This window comes from Malus sylvestris, chromosome 7 (genome assembly GCF_916048215.2).
Source record: "Malus sylvestris chromosome 7, drMalSylv7.2, whole genome shotgun sequence".
Taxonomy (NCBI): domain Eukaryota; kingdom Viridiplantae; phylum Streptophyta; class Magnoliopsida; order Rosales; family Rosaceae; genus Malus; species Malus sylvestris.
The window spans coordinates 22,364,079-22,380,491 of NC_062266.1; the positions used below are offsets into that span (position 1 = coordinate 22,364,079).

Here is a 16,413-nt window from a genome sequence, read left to right on the forward strand (position 1 = left end):
CACATATTTGACCATCCAACGGCTAATTGCATTTACTAATCCGTCTCCATGTCACTGAATCACTACCATACATCAGTAACCAACCCAGAGGCTGTCAAAGTTTCCATGAATCTATATCCACACATTTTTATCTGTTTCAGGCATAAAACTGTTTTCAGGATGGAAAATTATCAAATAAGATGTAAGTTACGAAGAAAAAAACAGACAAAATATGTGATACGCTCATATAGCACAGTGACTCTCCCACATACATAAAAATTTCTCTACTGTACAAAGATAATACAATTATTCCTTCATCATCTGGGAGGCACCTTGAAACGCCGTAAGCACAAAGAAAAAACATTATATTTTCTAATATCCCTCCAGTTCCAACTTCTATACAACGATATAGCTCTCCATCTGAATAAGATAACAATGTTCTGACTTTTGAACATGTCAACCCATATGTAAGCGCAACTCACTTATCTCCATTGATTCCAAAGATCCGGACTTTGTGCATGTTGGGGAATTTCGCTATGACCAGCACGATGACTGCAAGACTGTTGAAAAACAGCATCGGATGCTGGTAGTCAGTTGTGTGCGAGGCTATCAAGTACCTGGCAGGATATAAGGAAGACAAAAATGAGAACCGACATGGTTTTTGTTCTAACAAAGCTTCCAAAACATAATCCTAGTAAAAACTGTCATCTTTAGGACTGGTATTTGTCAGCAGGCTCATACAAATCCTATCATAATCAGAGCTTCAGAAATTTCTATTTATTTCCAATGCCTTGGTAATAATGTATTAAACAAAAACACGGGCAATGATTCTGACCAGGAGAAACTGACTCCCAAAATTACCAAGATCTAGGAAGCTAACTTGTCCAACCGCAGCAGGTTAAATCTCACTCCTGGTATATGGGTTTGGGGATCTATAAACGCCATACTTCTAAGTTGGGAAGCCAATCAAGCACATACTAGTGGTAGACGAATCCAAGCCATACCAAATATTGACGTGATCAATAAGTTTACGTGAATTATTTGATGGTAAAAAAGGTTGAAAATAGCATGAGGATACGACTGAATTCATACCTAGGATTATGTTATGAGTTCACAAACTGCTCCATGGATATGCACACATCTCAAATGGAGGTGTCATATTCTTATCCAAAAATTATGGTAGATTTTACTAAAATCTGGCTTCCTTGCAGGCATTAATATGGAACACTGATATGTGGTCCATAAGGCAACCACAAACAAACAAATTGTGATATGTGCAGTGCATAAAATCTGGCCTGAACTGCGGGTGGAGTGTTCAGTGTAATCCCAAAGAGCCAATAGACCAGAACCAGAAATTCTTAATATTCTTAATATTCTTAATATTCTAAATGTACTATCACAAGTTTTCATTTTTTTTTTAACTTCTAAGTTCTATATAAGAAATGACCGGTGTCCTCTTTATTGTAGTTGGCCACCTGAATGAGTCTGGTACAGAGTCCCAACCCACGTACAGGCTTAGCTTTAAACTGGACCTAATATTTGGTGTAGTATGTTTGGGACAGTTCAACAAAAGTGTATATGCAACAAACACATGGTTGGAAAGGTTTGACAACAGCCTTCTGGAGCTGGGCAGGTTAATTTAAATAAAATCTTTAACAGCCAAGAGGTTCAATAATATTTAATCTTAGTGTAAAGAGTTGAAAATGCTAATTTTACAGCATAAAAATCAACTTACAGCACCACAGGAACAACGGTTAAGAACTTCCTGTTGCGAGTGAGCTGCTTTCCACTATCCATCTGCTCCCACCATGTCAGTCCATTGTAGATCCCCTGGTCATCAGCAAAGGGAGTTCCTTTCTTCCAGTGGAAGAAGTGATATGTGACCTGAAGAAGAACCAGACTCTTCAAATACGGTAGATGGAAATTGAATGAGACTAACCTAGAGTTAAGAGGTCAAACTAACAAAGCAGAAGACTGAACACACTGCTTAAGGATTATAAATCAAACTGTTATTTGGCCCAAAGCCTTTGATCAATAGATAATTCAGGAAAGACCGTTGAATGATTAAACACAGAAACATCATACCAAAACTAGGAAACAAAAGGCAACCTCAAGGTCGTCTCCAACAAAGTATGCAACGCTAAAAATACAACTACCAGTTATGTGCATTAATTGGATATGAAGAACCGTTATGAGTTATAACCATAGCACCATATAATTGGAGAATTATCTATTTGCATACAATCAATGGGGACATATCCAATACTTATTCCTGAACTCCCAAGTCCCAGAAAATAGGACATAAGAGTACAGTTGAAAATAGAACAAAGAATAGCTTTCGATAAGAGTTACAATGACAATCCCCCCAAGTCGTGAACAAAGCGTATGGAATCCTTTCATGCCATTGTCTTCAAAAACTTAACAACTAACTGACCTCAAAAACACTGCTCAGCTCAGTTAAGGTAACATTAGCATCTCTAAACAAAAATGAAATTGTAATATTCAAATGTCATCTATCTACTCTCCTTAAAATTTTAGTAGCAACCAAACTAAATAGTGAAATTAGTATATCCGCACCATAAGGCTTCACATGATTAACCTCGTTTTCTAAGCTAAACCACAGACGACTCCAACAACCAACTCATACCCTCTATTACAGGATAACAAAATGGATTAAATCCTACCTTAAATCAAGAAATTCACAAACTAGGTCTTCACCCTCCACACAATACCTCATATGAAACCAATAACTACATGAAACGCCCTAATTAAGCATCGAAATAACCCATGTAGAATTACGAAAGCTACACCTAATCATATGCGTGGAAACACAACGTATCATCATTGAGCAGAATAATTACAACATGGGTTTTATACAAAATTCAACTAAATGCAATTACTTGAATGATTAAGCATCAAATTCAACAGCCTCTAATCAACAAACATAAAAAATTCCACAAACCCAATTGAAAACAACACCAATAAATCAAACCCAGTAGACAACATCTGCACACCACCAACCACATAGAGAGAGAAGGATACCGCAAAATGAGAGAGATTGACTATGGTCCAAGCCATGCCGGGAGAGCAGCCAAAGATTGAGAGCACGAGAAGCCAAGAGAAGAAGAGGATGAGGATATAGGTGGTCCAAACACCAGGGTACATGAACCACTCTGTGTTCCTATTCAGATCCGCAGGTGGCACAGCTTTTACATACAGACTAGCCATCCAAAATTTCGGATCCTGGGTTTTGATTCGTCGACCCGTTTGGTCGAAAACTTGAAGAATTTGGTGGGTTTTGATTTGAGGATAAGCTGGGATTGAATCTGCGTGTCGGATTCAAGATTTGGTCCTTTTTTGGGTGTTTAATGGTTTCGAAAATCCAAAACCCAAAAAGCAGAGCACTCTGTTTTGCTTTGCTTTTTATATATGAAGTCTATTATTTCTCTCCGTTGAGTATCGATATTTCACGGGGTTATACGACGCCGTATAGAACCACATAGGATCTTCTTGTGGATTTGTTTACTTGTTAAATAATTTATTTTGAATTTACAAATTTCTTGACTGAATTTATTTAGTAGGTTAAGGATGACAAGATCACTGAATTTTTTGTAGATTTGACTCTTTAGTTGCTAATAGCTGCCATGGTAACTCTTTTGGTTTGGTGTTCAATTTTATTTGGATGAAAATTAGCCCTTTAGGAAATTTCCAAACTTTTTTTCATAACCCTATAAAATAAACTTTATTGTTAACGTAATTCACGTGAATTTCAAAACATACAAGTGTACAATAGTGCTCAATAGCTAATCAATTAATATACTAATAAGACGCTAACAACTACTCAATGTTTTTTCATGGTCTAATATGTTTCTTTTGAAGTCCTCACATACAATCATCATTAAAAATCACTCAAGTTAAGGTATCTAACAAGTGGATTGCCCTCATGTAAGCGTCCTTCTCTTCAACTTCATGCATCTCAAGTTCAAACTCTTCTTTTCTTTTCTTCCTCTTGATAGCAAGTGGTGAGTTGTTATCAAGTAATAATATCGCTTGTAATAAAAACAATAAACAATCATTTTAATAAAACAATGAATATTCAAGATGACACTTATTATGACAAAGTATCTTGGAGTAATAAATCAACCACATTCATCATACACATCCAAGATCCCCATAACTCTCCGAACATACCAATTACCAAATCAACACACTGAAACGATCTCGATAACTTTCATAATCCGCAGAGTTGTTGGAAGTTAAGTTAATGAAAGAAATGGGAAGAAAGCCCTTCTTTTCTGGAACTCTAAGAAAACAAGAAATTGGTTGCAAGATTAAATACTTGGGTGTGAAGTCTGTGTCACAATCAAATCATGAAAGCTGGTGTCCAAATAAATAGTAGACGGCCCCAATATCAATAGTTTGATAAAGACAAGGGCCAAGGCTCGAGCCAATTAACTCAAAGTGGATATTAGGCATGGGTAGGTTGTGGTTGGCTCAACTTTTTGTCAATAAAGTTTATAATTTGCCTTTTATTTACTTTCTTTTGCTTGGCAATGATAATGTGTGTTAAAAATGACTTTTTAGATAAAATGGTAATAAGATTCGTATAACTCTTTATTTTAGTTTTTGAGATTTGTAATCGGTAAAAGTGGTTCCTGAGTTTGTGCATCATCAATCATTCTAGTCATTCTACGAAAATTCTACCAAGTAAGGACTAAAATGACAAAAATAAAACAATTTAATAAACAATGAGCCAAAATGATTTGACAAAAATTGAGGGTATTTTTGTCATTCTATCTTATTTAATGGATATTTTTCAAGGAATAACCAAAATAATTGATGGTGGGCAAATTTAGGAACCACTTTTATTGATTTCAAATCTCAATTACCAAAGTGTAGAGTTATGTCAATCTAAAAGATCATTTTGGCTAAAAAAGAAAGAAGTGCATAGTATTACCAAGCAAAATGCAGCCCAAGCTGAAGGCCCATTTCAACCAAAGGGGCAATTTCTCCTATCCTGGCTAGCAAATTCAGTACTTCGTAATTTCTTGTGGAGCCTTCGCTTCTCCACATGGACATCTTTGGATCCCCACGACTACTTTGACTTCGTAACCTACAGCTGATCCCAAACCCTTTTCTTTACTTACATAAGGTACTTGCTTGTTTAAGGAATGAATAGGATGAAAAGGGGGATCTCATCAAGTACGTGCTTGCCACTAGATATCATCTGAATGGACGTTTTTTGGTAATAGAAACCCCATTTAGGTCTTTGTGAGGCCAGCCATTTGGGTGGAGGTGGAATGCTTGAATGCTCCCATCTCTACCGGTATCCTCATATACATAGTACTACAAACCAAAATGCATCAAGTTTAAGGCTATTCAACCAAGGTAGCTACAAAGCTCTCTGACATGAGGAGAAAAACTTGAGCATGAATTAGTTTATGCCTCCCATTACCCGTGTGATGTAAGTACAACCCTCGATGCACGACACCGAATAGTTCCAGCCACTATCAGTTGGTAAGTTCAGGCATGAGTCATAACTAGTTGATTGATCAAGATGTCGTAAGGAAGTTTTTCTCGTAACATAAGAAACAAGACCTACCAAATCTCCAAGTTTGGTTAGCATGTCATTGGACAAACTATTTGAAGTAGTAGCAACCTCCTCAATGACTTTGACAAGTTCAAGCATATTTCAACGTGGTTTGTTATACTTTAATGTTGGTTTAAGTTCATCATGTCTCCTGTATAACACTACTACAAAATTATCTATAATTGGCGGTCCAAAAACCGACAAGAAATGTATATTATTGTCGGATTTCAAGCAAAATCCGACAGAAAATGGATGCAGTGGTGGATATAATAAGCAACAGAATTGCCAGCGTCAAGAAATGAATTTTCTGACAGAAAATACTCTAAAACCGACAGAAATTATGTTGGATATAACCGACAGGATATATACTTATAATAAATAAATAAGAGAATTTATGTCGGATAAAACCGACAGAAAATACTAAAACCGCCAGAACTCCTGTCGGATATAACCGACATACAATTTATTAATAAGAATAAATAAAATAATTCTTATCAGATAAAATTGATAGAAAATATATTAATAATAAAAAAATATATAAATCACTTTCTGCATTTTCCATATCCCCTGAACTTTCTGCATTTTCCATAGCATTCACCATCTAAAACCTTGCCTAAGCTCGATCTCGAAAACCTCAGGGCCCTTAAAGTCTTAGGCAAGGGAGCAATGGGCATCATTTTCTTAGTCCACGACTCGTTGTCCGACCCCTCCACCCGTCGCCCGTTCGCTCTCAAAGTCGTCGACAAGTCCACCCTCCGCTCCAAGCTAGACGCCGAGCGCCGTGTCCGTTAGGAAATCCAGGTCCTGACCAGACTATCCAGCCCAAACCCTCACCTATTTCTACCCTCCATCATGGGGTCGTTCGAGTCCGACGAGTTCATGGGATGGGTTGTCCTTTACTGCTCCGTATTTGAGGTGTCTCGAGCAGCATCAACACCATAATGTTGTGCTAACCGTTCTGAGCGACTACATCCACTCGTAACACCACCACCAACAACATCCAACCCACTGAAACAAACAACACAAAATTATTCAAGTTTTTCAATCACCTCTCAGCCGGGTAACTACTAACTACTAACAAATTTTAACAAAAAAAAACACACATCAACAATCCCAAATCACAAATTCTGATGCAATCAAATTTATCTCCTACCTACCTACTCATTTCTCAAAATTAAAACCCTAATAAAAAATTAATCTCCAAATCCCCAATTTGTAAATCATAATTTGAAACCTAATTCAAAAGCCTGTGATCCCTAATTCGTTTTATTAAATATGAAATTGCTTACCTTAAATGGCTGGAACTCTAGAGATAAAATAGAGAGGATTGTGGTTGATGACACGATACACGGTGCGCAGGTGTAACAGCTCGCTGGAATTGGAAGACCCAAACCCAGACCTTAACTTTTTTACGGAACAAATATACTCAGATGTAAAGACAGAGAACCACCATTGAAGAGGAATCCTCCTGGAGCATCAGTGCTGCATATTCAAATCTAAAACGTTTTTACTTCAGAAAATCATTGAACATATATACTGCAAACAACAAGCTTAGTGAATGCCTTGGATTTGTGCTGAGCATGCAGAGCAGTCTGCAGTTGAGAATCCAGAAGGAAAAATCTCAATGGAGATTACAGAAATGAGGGTACGGTTGAAATCTGGGAGTAAATGAGAAGAGAAGAGAATGAGAAGATGAGAAAATGGGGAAGGGAGAAGCATCGGTGCAAGGAAAAGATGGAGGGGTTTTACTTTGGAATATTTTCATTACTGTCGATTAAACAGACAGAAACATTTTATTAAAATAAAAACCAACCTAAACCCTTCATTACTGTCGGTTATAACCGACAAAAAAAAAATAGCGGCAAAAATCCCCCCAAAATTCCCTCTGAAAATTTTAAATTTTCCCCCAAAATTTTGTTACGATTTAAAAAAATAAAATAATAATTGTTTGGTTTAATAAATAAATAAATAATATGTATTAAAATAGAATATTTTTTAAAAATTAAATAAATAATTGTTTGGTTTAATAGATAATTTTTACACTTTTGGTGTAATAGATAATAATCCATGTAAAATATGCGATAAAGAAACAAAAAGAGAATTGTACAATGAAAATGTCATCACACAAACTAAATATTGTCTAATCAATACTTAAAAAATATAAATAAAAATTTAGCACAAATTAATTTTCTCACTTCAAAATTTAGGCAAATTTAATGGAGATATGCATTCTATGAAACTTTTTTCAATGATCCAACCGTCAAACTTATTTGTACACACTCCGAGATTGCATACGTAAAAAAATCGTAAAAAACAAACATTCAAAGATTACGTAATGGAATAAAAGTTTTCGACAGTTATAAATGAAAATTCACAATTTAACGGGTATTTTAGCTTCGATTTTAATGATTTTTTACAGCTACACTCCTCGACCCTATAAGAATGTAATGAATAAATTTCATCTTCAATTTAAAATATTTACACTAGTGGATACCACAAAATCTTATTTTATACTTAATGGAAGTATAACATTAACTCTAAGTGTTTATTTAATCTACTATTTTGATGCGATACGCATTCTATGAAGCGTTTTTCAACGATCCAACCGTCAAACTTGTTTGTACATACTCCATACGTAAAACATGACAAAAAACAAACATTAAAGAGATTAGGTAACAAAACAAAAAAATTTGACGGTTATAAACAAAAAAATCACAATTTAACGGTTACTTTAACTCCGATTTTCATGATTTTTTTACAGCTACACTCCTCGACCCTATAAGAATGCATTGAACAAATTCAATCTTTAATTTAAAATATTTATACTAGTTGATACCACAAAATCTTATTTTATACTTGATGGGGAAGTATAACATTAACTCTCTAAGTGTTTGTTTAATCTACCGTTTTGACTCGATATGCATTCTATGAAACTTTTTTCAACGATCCAATCATCAAACTTATTTGTGCACACTTCTAGATTTCATATGTAAAAAAATTGTAAAAAACAAACATTCATAGATTGTGTAACGGAACAAAAGTTTTCGACGGTTATAAACGAAAATTCACAATTTAACGGTTATTTTAGCTTCGATTTTAATGATTTTTTACAGCTACACTCCTCGACCCTATAAGAATGTAATGAATAAATTTGATCTTCAATTTAAAATATTTACACTAGCGGATACCACAAAATCTTATTTTATACTTAATGGAAGTATAACATTAACTCTAAGTGTTTATTTAATCTACTGTTTTGATGCGATACTCATTCTATGAAGCGTTTTTCAACGATCCAACGTCAAACTTGTTTGTACACACTCCGAGATCACATACGTAAAAAATCACAAAAAATAAACATTCAGAGATTATGTAACAAAACAAAAGTTTTCGAAGGTTATAAACGAAGAATCACAATTTAACGGTTATTTTAGCTCCGATTTTGATGATTTTTTTATAGCTACACTCCTCGACCATATAAGAATGCATTGAACAAATTCGTTCTTCAAATTACACTAGTGGATACCACAAAATCTTATTTTATACTTGATGGGCAAAAATAACATTAACTCGAAGTGTTGATTTAATCTACCATTTTGATATGATACGCATTCTACGAAACATTTTTCAACGATCCAACCGTCAAACTTGTTTGTACACACTCCAAGATTGCATTCGTAAAAAATTGCAAAAAACAAACATTAAGAGATTAGGTAACGGAATAAAAGTTTTCGATGGTTATAATAAAATTTTCATTTCTGTCGGTTATAACCGCTAGAATACTAAAATAATAACCACCAGAAAGTAAAATAATAAAATAGTCAATTTTTGTCGGTTATACCTGCCACCATTAACATAAAAACCGACAGAATTTGCCAAAAATATTATAAAAAAATTCAAAAAATACTATTGGTTATATCCGATAGTTTTTTTTTTGATATCTGCCACTAAATATCCGTCAGGAAGTTATGTCGGATATAACCGACATCATGTTTCTAATATCCGTCACTAATTAAATTATGTGTCGGATATAATTTATCCGACATGATTTTTCTAATATCCGCCACCATCATCCGCCATCTAAAGCTAATATTGTAGTAGTGTAAGTAGGTAGGAACATTTTTGGGAGGAAATATATTTTTGTGAGTTGACTTTTAGAAATGATTGTATTCCATTGATTAGTTTCTTAACCAACAAGTAATGGTTTAACTTTCATTCCCTAACTTTTTCCATTGCATGAATGAAATAGTTTCTTACCAGATGAAACTGAAGAGAGCAAAGTACTAAGCATGTTGAATGATACAGCTTGTGGAGAGATTGTGGCCACAAAAGTTAAATGCCACGACATTTTGGCACGTTGATGTAGCACTAGTAGTCTAGCACATAGAAATTCCTATATTTACAATTCTTTATCAGGTGGTGGAATTGAACGTGAAACCTTTCTCTTTCAGTATTAAGAGCCAAAGTACTATTAAGCTAAGAGCTAGTTGATCAAAGATGATTCAGACATAAAAAAAAATGCTATATAGGCACTTCGACATAATATTTCCAATGATCAAAGATGACATGGATTGCTCTCGGCCTCTATTTCTTAAACAATCTAAAAGCTGAAGATATAAAACTTCTAGTATGTACCTAATGCGTTTTATGGTGTAGTGGATCAACTAAAATATTAGCCCTGCACTAATTAGGTCATGCTTTTTAGGGATTTTAGGTTTATGATCCAAACCCTAATGGTTAAGTTCATGTCCTCAATTTAAAACCTTTTGAACAACAAGCGGTTTCTGTACTTAAAACATATTATCCACTTAATTGTCTAACAAGATAACAGCACCAAGACATTGTTAATTCAAAGCCATTAAGTTAAGCTTAATGGAGATGACGATACTAGTAACTGCTTACCAAATTTAGGCCATGTATTTTCAGTGCTATCTGTAAGACCATTAATCTATGTGCTCAAGGAATTGAAAGTTCTGGTGAATAATATATAAGGCACATGAAGCTTAATGATCGTACATTAAGGCAAACCACTAAGCGCTTCAATTTAGTCTGAACCGCCCTAATTCCGTTGTTCTTGTGAGCCCTAGCCTACATGGTGAGTGAAAATGATGTGTTAGGGAGTGTCGAATGGGGGATCAATGTAGCTGATGGGACAAACAATGCATCTGTTCCAGAATCCGGGCTAGTCGACAAGGCGTTGCTAGGGTTGAAGGGTATGGTTGGAGGATTGGTGCTGAAAGTTTGGAGGTTTTTAGTGAAGGCATGAAAGTTAGGAGTTGATGAGCCCAGAAAGGCGATCCATGCTCTCAAAGTAGGGTTGGCTATTTCAGTTGTGTTGCTTTTTTACTACATGAGGTCTTTGTATGAAGGTGTAGGTGGGAACGCAGTGTGGGCGGATATGACTGTTGTGGTAGTTTTTGAATCAACTGTTGGTGAGTAAAACTGTAAAAAACCAATTTTTTTAATACCAAATAGGGAGTAATTTCCGGTCAACTCTCTTTACTTATGTCCCTTGATTCACCCTTAACTTGATAAAAAAAAAATTAAAAAAATTAAAAAAATTAAAAAAATTAAAAAAATAAACGTTAGGAAGTCTCTTCCTGTACAAAATTTGTCACAGCATCAAGTTAAAGTGAAAAAAAAAAGTAACCAATTGGCCATTTCATTGCAGGTGCTACACTATACAAAAGCATAAATAGAGCAGCAGGAACTTTTCTTGCAGGATCACTTGGCTTGGGTGTCCATTGGATTTCTTGCAAGGCAGGACAAAATTTTGAGCCCATAATTATTGGAACCTCAGTTTTCCTCCTAGGTATGTGCATCTGCTGTTCTAAATTTCGGGTTCATAATCATTTCGCTGGTGTTTCGCTCGAGTTAAACAATACTTATGTGGTGCTCACTTTTGCAGCTTCGGCAGCCACCTTCTCTCGCTTCATCCTCACCTTCAGCTTAGTTTCGATTTCCGGATATCGCGTGGAAGAGTTGTTCGAGTTAGCTTACCATAGACTGCTCACTGTTGGCATTGGGACCTTCTTTTGCATTCTAATTAGCATTCTCTTTTATCCCAATTGGGCTGGTCAGCAGCTCCACTGTTTGATCTATAATAACCTGGAGAAACTGGCTGATTCCTTGGATGGTATTTATCTCAAATTATGATACTTAAATGGCCTGTTTCGGACTGCTTCTGAAAAGGCTAAAAACATCTTCTACCAACTAAAAGTTCTTTTGACAGCATTTGGTAGAAAAACTTAAAACCGCTTCTTGGTCATAGAAGCATTTTGTGGACAAGCACCTGCTAGATGCTTCTTAAAGAAGCACTCCCAAGTGCTTTTACAAGTAATATTTGGATTTACAGAAGCAGTCCTAAACGAGCTCTAATTATCCTTTTCTTTACCCCCGGCAGAATCTAAAGTATTAGTAATGACAATATTTTGCAGGATATGTGCTGGAGTACTTCAAAGACAATGAAGCTGTGACTGAAGACAATTGTTCTACTAAGCAAATCAAGGGGTATAAATGTGTGCTCGATTCGAAGGCAACAGAAGACAATTTGGTATGCCATCGTGTTACATGGGATCGATAGGCGACGAGATCGATTTGCTGATTTTTCTTTCCCATGGGGTCATTCGATTTTGCAGGATAAATTTGCAAGATGGGAGCCTGCACATGGAAGTTTCAACTTCAAACATCCATGGCAACAGTACCTCAAAATTGGCGCATCGATGCGCAGTTGTGCTTACTGCGTCAAGGCTCTCAGCGCTTGTATGGAGTCGGAAATTAAGGTTGGCGTTTTACATCAAACAAATTATCTCTGTTAAGATTATGTAGTTTTAAGTTGCATATTGTTTATGGGCAGACGCCGGCTGGAATCGGAAACCTAAAGAAGCATTTCAGCAATGCCTGTAAGACAACAAACAAACATTCTTCAGACATCTTGAGAGAACTGGTGAAAACAATTAAAACCATGAAAAAATCATCTGAGATTGACTCATTGGTTTGGGAGATGAACAAAGCAGTGCAGGAGCTTCAAAAATCTTTGAAATCTGTGCCTATCTGACTTGTTTTACCGACATCAGAAGCTACCGATGATGATGGCAAAGGAGAACCCATCGTAGCACCACTGGTGGAGGTTCTTCCCGTGACCACATTGGTGTCTTTGCTGATTGAAAATGCAGCAAGAATCAGTGGAATTGTTGATGCAGTCAATGAGCTTGCAGGCCAGCCAGATATGAAGCCTGCACCCCAAGGAAATAAAACGCAACACCAGACCGGTGACAAGCCCTCTGCAGGAGAGAAACTTCCATTCAACGGGAATGTCACGTGACAGTTCCCCATGCCAATTGCGCATTGCCGTATGGTACCTAAGATTATGAAGCCAATGGAGGCCCTTCGAAAAATCTGTGTTACAGAGTGCTGCTTCTATTAACTGTGTATATGTACAGAAAACAAGTCCGTTTGCCAGTTGATTTTGCGATTGCGATTTACCAATAATGCGCAACTAATTTGAAACGTTCTCGATTTGGTTGAAAATTATTTTCCAATTTTCTTTCTCGATTTAAAAAAACAACGGATGGAAGAGTGAAAGATGACTATTTTGGAGTGAAAAATCGAATAGTAGCATCGATTACGGACACCAGATTAGTACTGCTATGAATTATAAGACACTATTATGTGAGTTTCAAATGAGTTGTAAAACCCACATCAGTATTTCAGTCATTAACGTCGACAAATGCTTATTCAACGGCACTTGACTTGCACAAGAACCATGTTCAATCACCTGGTAATCTGCGTAAGAGAGGAATCGGAATCATCGTCCTCACTCACTTCCTCCTCATGGTCACTGCCCCAACCCAAGTTCACGGCCAAATCCTCCACGGCGACCTTGATCACATCAGTTCGAACGCCAATATCAGTTGCATACCTGCTCATACAGTACATCCCAGCTGTTACAGTAGCCACACCAACCGGGCTTGGCATCAACAACTTCAGAGGAGAAGAAAGAATGGCTGCCAATGGGGCACCAATAATAGAAGAAGCTTGACCACTACTTCCCACACCTTGCTTGTCTATTACCAAGAGACCGGTTTTGCAATACATAGCAAAATCCTCGCAGTTGTTTTGAAAAATATCGTAGTTGCCAAATCCATTTTGAAGAAGATACATGGCACGTTGGACAACCGTTTCTGATGGGTCGGATGCTGCAGTGGTGCATGTGCCACCCCGTACTTTTGCAAGGAAAACTGAAGGGCTAACCCCATATTCAAAGCAGTAAAGAGATCCATTTTTCAGGAAGCAGTCCAGGCACGAGAGGACAACACCACTGTTGGGTTGCCGGAATCCACAGTCAGGAGTGGTGGGACAGGACATCGAATCATAAACATCAGATGATGATTCAGTGCTGGAGTTCAAATTTCTTTTGGGTCTAAAATGGACCACCTTGCTTCCCCCAAGATATATACCTGCATCATGTCATTTTCAACACAGCTCGTGGTTAAACTCGATCCAAACATGAGAGTAACGCGAGAGAGAAATAAGTTCAAATGAACTAAGCACTGTATGATTTGAGCAATTCAAAATTGGACTTTATCTGACAGAATGAACAAAACTGAAAATTGCAATGGGAAGAACAAAATCAGGGGAAATAAATCGTTTAGCAGGTGCTAAAGATAATGACGAGAGAAAACTTTATGTTGAAGTTTTCTACGACATTCCGTTACGCAGGTTAAATCAAACCACCTAAATGTGAAGTTCACGGCACAGATGCAGACATGTTCTTCATATAATACGTCCAAGTACATTTTAGTACATTTTGCAAATCCATAGCATGTTGTAACTTGTGATGAGACATCTTAGTTAAATCGGAAGAATAAATGTGTTTATTCTAGCAATCGGGGAACTTATATGACAACATTGATTTAGGAATTCAGTTTTCGAGTCCAAGTTACGGTTGAATACTGCAAGTCAGCAATGTTAATAGGTTACGAACAACAGAAAAAAGGAAGGGGAAACACATTCTACTTCCTCAAGTTCAACAAGAGAAGGCACAAATACTTCGGTCGATTTCTGTTTTCCTGTGTTGAGCCATACAAACCATCCAATAAACAATATCCGAAACAGAAGTTAGTGCTTAAAACGACTTCATAAGCGAATTTGATGACTCAACAAGGTTAAGAAAAGGTAGAAAATTAAAAGAAGTGAACTTTGAACCTCCTGGTGGCTATGGAGTCATGTCTTGTACGGGTAAGAGAAACTAGTCATCTGTAATCATCATGCCGAAATAATCAGCAGAGATCAAGGGTAGAAAAATTCAGTTACATCACATCACAGAACGATTATCCGTGTAATCGAACGATTTGAAGAACTACTCAACAAATTCAAACAAAAAGTCAACACGTATTTGATTTAGAAATCAAGGGTGATCTAAGCAATCAATTAGAAGAAAATTACTTCTATCTGAATTGTAACAATTTCTTTTATTTTGACTGCAAGAAGTCAACAAGTATTTGTTTTTTGGACTGCAAGAAATTAAGGAATCCACAACCATAAACTTGCAGGCAAAGAAACTTGAAATTCAAGGAAACAAGATGCAATAATTCAGCTGAGAATTGAACCCAGAAATTAGAATTAAACGAACAAATGGAAGAAATGCAAGAAACCCAGAAATCCCATCACTCCATGAACCCACATTGTGTAATTCTTCAAGAAGAATATATATAATCAAGAATTAAATACCCAGAAAACTAAATGAAATAAAAACAAGGAAGAGAGAGGGAGGGAGAGAGAACCATGGTGAGAGTAGGCGAATACAGCTCTGTATGTGTAGATGTGGTCTCCTGGCTTGATCTCATTTCTCTCAACTCTGTTCGTCAGCAAACCCATCTCTCTCTAGACTGCTTCTGCTTCTGGCCTTCTGCTTCTGCTTCTGGCTTTCTGCGGCTCTCTGCAATTACACCATAAGCAAAGCAAACCGCTTGCAACGTAAAAATTGACTCTACAAAAAAATGCAGATGGATTGACTGACTGGACTGACCCACAAACGCCAAAGGATGAAAATTGGAGAGTCTATATAAAAGATTACATTAAATTACATTAAAAATTAATACAAAAATTAATGGGTGCGGCAGAAAAGGATTGGCTCACCAAAGAAGCAGTTTAGCGACCTTTACCAATTTTTATATAATTTATACAACATTAATATGAAGTATTTTCCGATTTTAATTTTCTGGGTCAGGAATAATCATGACCAACTTTGATGATGAAATTGAAATGGAGGATGATGACCCCCCTTTGTTTCCTTCTCTTGTTTTTGTTCTTAGCTCTCTTTAGAGAGACAAGTGGAAATTGCAAGAGAATAAAGGGAGGCTCCACTTCATAATTTTGTTCCTGTCATTATCTTTTTCTTTTGTCACCTTTCACTAATCAATTTCCTGTAATTTTGTGGGGTTTTTTTCTTCGAGTTTTTTATGCAATAGTCACACAATCACGTGGTGTTGTAGCTTTATTTTATGTTTTTTTTGGTCAAATGATAGATTTGTTAGAATAGGAAGTCGACGGAGTTCGAACTCACGATGTGGTTCAATAGCAACACTTCTCTCTATCACTGTAATAGAGAGCCACTTGCTGTTGTGGCTTTACTTACAAGTGAAAATTATTTTTCTATATATATTTATATTTATTTACGTTAAAATTCTCATTACTTTATCACAATATTACCGTTACACTCAACAGTTTCTTGTTTTAAATTTGTTCCCTTAGCAACGCAATTTATGGGGAAAAAAAAGGAAAAAGAAAGGAATGCCGAATGCTTTGGATTCTTTGCCATGATTTCACGTTATACGTGTTTC

The 16,413-nt window shown here is 36.3% G+C and overlaps 4 protein-coding genes across 5 annotated transcripts; 2 read left to right on the forward strand and 2 right to left on the reverse strand.

The window, feature by feature from the left end:
- Positions 1–203: 203 nt before the first annotated feature.
- On the reverse strand, positions 204–3,403 carry LOC126630353 (uncharacterized). The gene is made up of 3 exons (XM_050300446.1): positions 3,022–3,403; positions 1,715–1,863; positions 204–596 (listed from the first exon to the last, which is right to left on the reverse strand). The coding sequence occupies exons 1-3, from the start codon at positions 3,205–3,207 to the stop codon at positions 458–460; spliced, it is 474 nt and encodes a 157-aa protein (XP_050156403.1). The 5' UTR covers positions 3,208–3,403; the 3' UTR covers positions 204–457.
- Positions 3,404–10,661: 7,258 nt separating this feature from the next.
- On the forward strand, positions 10,662–11,725 carry LOC126630183 (aluminum-activated malate transporter 10-like). Its single transcript, XM_050300302.1, has 4 exons — positions 10,662–10,782; positions 10,939–11,001; positions 11,241–11,381; positions 11,478–11,725. Exons 1-4 carry the CDS (start codon positions 10,662–10,664, stop codon positions 11,723–11,725), a joined length of 573 nt encoding a protein of 190 aa, XP_050156259.1.
- A 19-nt stretch (positions 11,726–11,744) lies between these two features.
- On the forward strand, positions 11,745–13,082 carry LOC126627702 (aluminum-activated malate transporter 10-like). The gene is made up of 4 exons (XM_050297214.1): positions 11,745–11,905; positions 12,007–12,122; positions 12,208–12,351; positions 12,426–13,082. The coding sequence occupies exons 1-4, from the start codon at positions 11,869–11,871 to the stop codon at positions 12,624–12,626; spliced, it is 498 nt and encodes a 165-aa protein (XP_050153171.1). The 5' UTR covers positions 11,745–11,868; the 3' UTR covers positions 12,627–13,082.
- Positions 13,083–13,169: 87 nt separating this feature from the next.
- LOC126627700 (protein LEAD-SENSITIVE 1-like) lies at positions 13,170–15,887 on the reverse strand. 2 transcript variants are annotated; one of them, XM_050297212.1, is made up of 3 exons: positions 15,710–15,887; positions 15,355–15,509; positions 13,170–14,028 (listed from the first exon to the last, which is right to left on the reverse strand). In XM_050297212.1, exons 2-3 carry the CDS (start codon positions 15,446–15,448, stop codon positions 13,343–13,345), a joined length of 780 nt encoding a protein of 259 aa, XP_050153169.1. In that variant the 5' UTR covers positions 15,449–15,509; positions 15,710–15,887; the 3' UTR covers positions 13,170–13,342. The 2 variants fall into 2 exon arrangements, with proteins under 2 accessions (XP_050153169.1, XP_050153170.1); XM_050297213.1 differs by having other exon boundaries at positions 15,355–15,560.
- Between the last annotated feature and the right edge of the window lie 526 nt (positions 15,888–16,413).

Bases quoted from the DNA above. Each gene is read 5' to 3' on its own strand.
- LOC126630183 (XM_050300302.1), top strand. From the start codon at position 10,662: ATGGTGAGTGAAAATGATGTGTTAGGGAGTGTCGAATGGGGGATCAAT. The intron at 11,002-11,240 runs GTGAGTAAAACT...ATTTCATTGCAG, and splicing joins AGTTTTTGAATCAACTGTTG to GTGCTACACTATACAAAAGC. The intron at 11,382-11,477 runs GTATGTGCATCT...TCACTTTTGCAG, and splicing joins AACCTCAGTTTTCCTCCTAG to CTTCGGCAGCCACCTTCTCT.
- LOC126627700 (XM_050297212.1), bottom strand. From the start codon at position 15,448: ATGGGTTTGCTGACGAACAGAGTTGAGAGAAATGAGATCAAGCCAGGA. The intron at 14,029-15,354 runs GTTCTCTCTCCC...GACATGATGCAG, and splicing joins ATTCGCCTACTCTCACCATG to GTATATATCTTGGGGGAAGC.
- LOC126630353 (XM_050300446.1), bottom strand. From the start codon at position 3,207: ATGGCTAGTCTGTATGTAAAAGCTGTGCCACCTGCGGATCTGAATAGG. The intron at 1,864-3,021 runs GTATCCTTCTCT...GTTCTTCTTCAG, and splicing joins TCAATCTCTCTCATTTTGCG to GTCACATATCACTTCTTCCA. The intron at 597-1,714 runs GTAAGTTGATTT...ATATCCTGCCAG, and splicing joins ACCGTTGTTCCTGTGGTGCT to GTACTTGATAGCCTCGCACA.
- LOC126627702 (XM_050297214.1), top strand. From the start codon at position 11,869: ATGCTTCTTAAAGAAGCACTCCCAAGTGCTTTTACAA. The intron at 11,906-12,006 runs GTAATATTTGGA...AATATTTTGCAG, and splicing joins ACTCCCAAGTGCTTTTACAA to GATATGTGCTGGAGTACTTC. The intron at 12,352-12,425 runs GTTGGCGTTTTA...GTTTATGGGCAG, and splicing joins GTATGGAGTCGGAAATTAAG to ACGCCGGCTGGAATCGGAAA.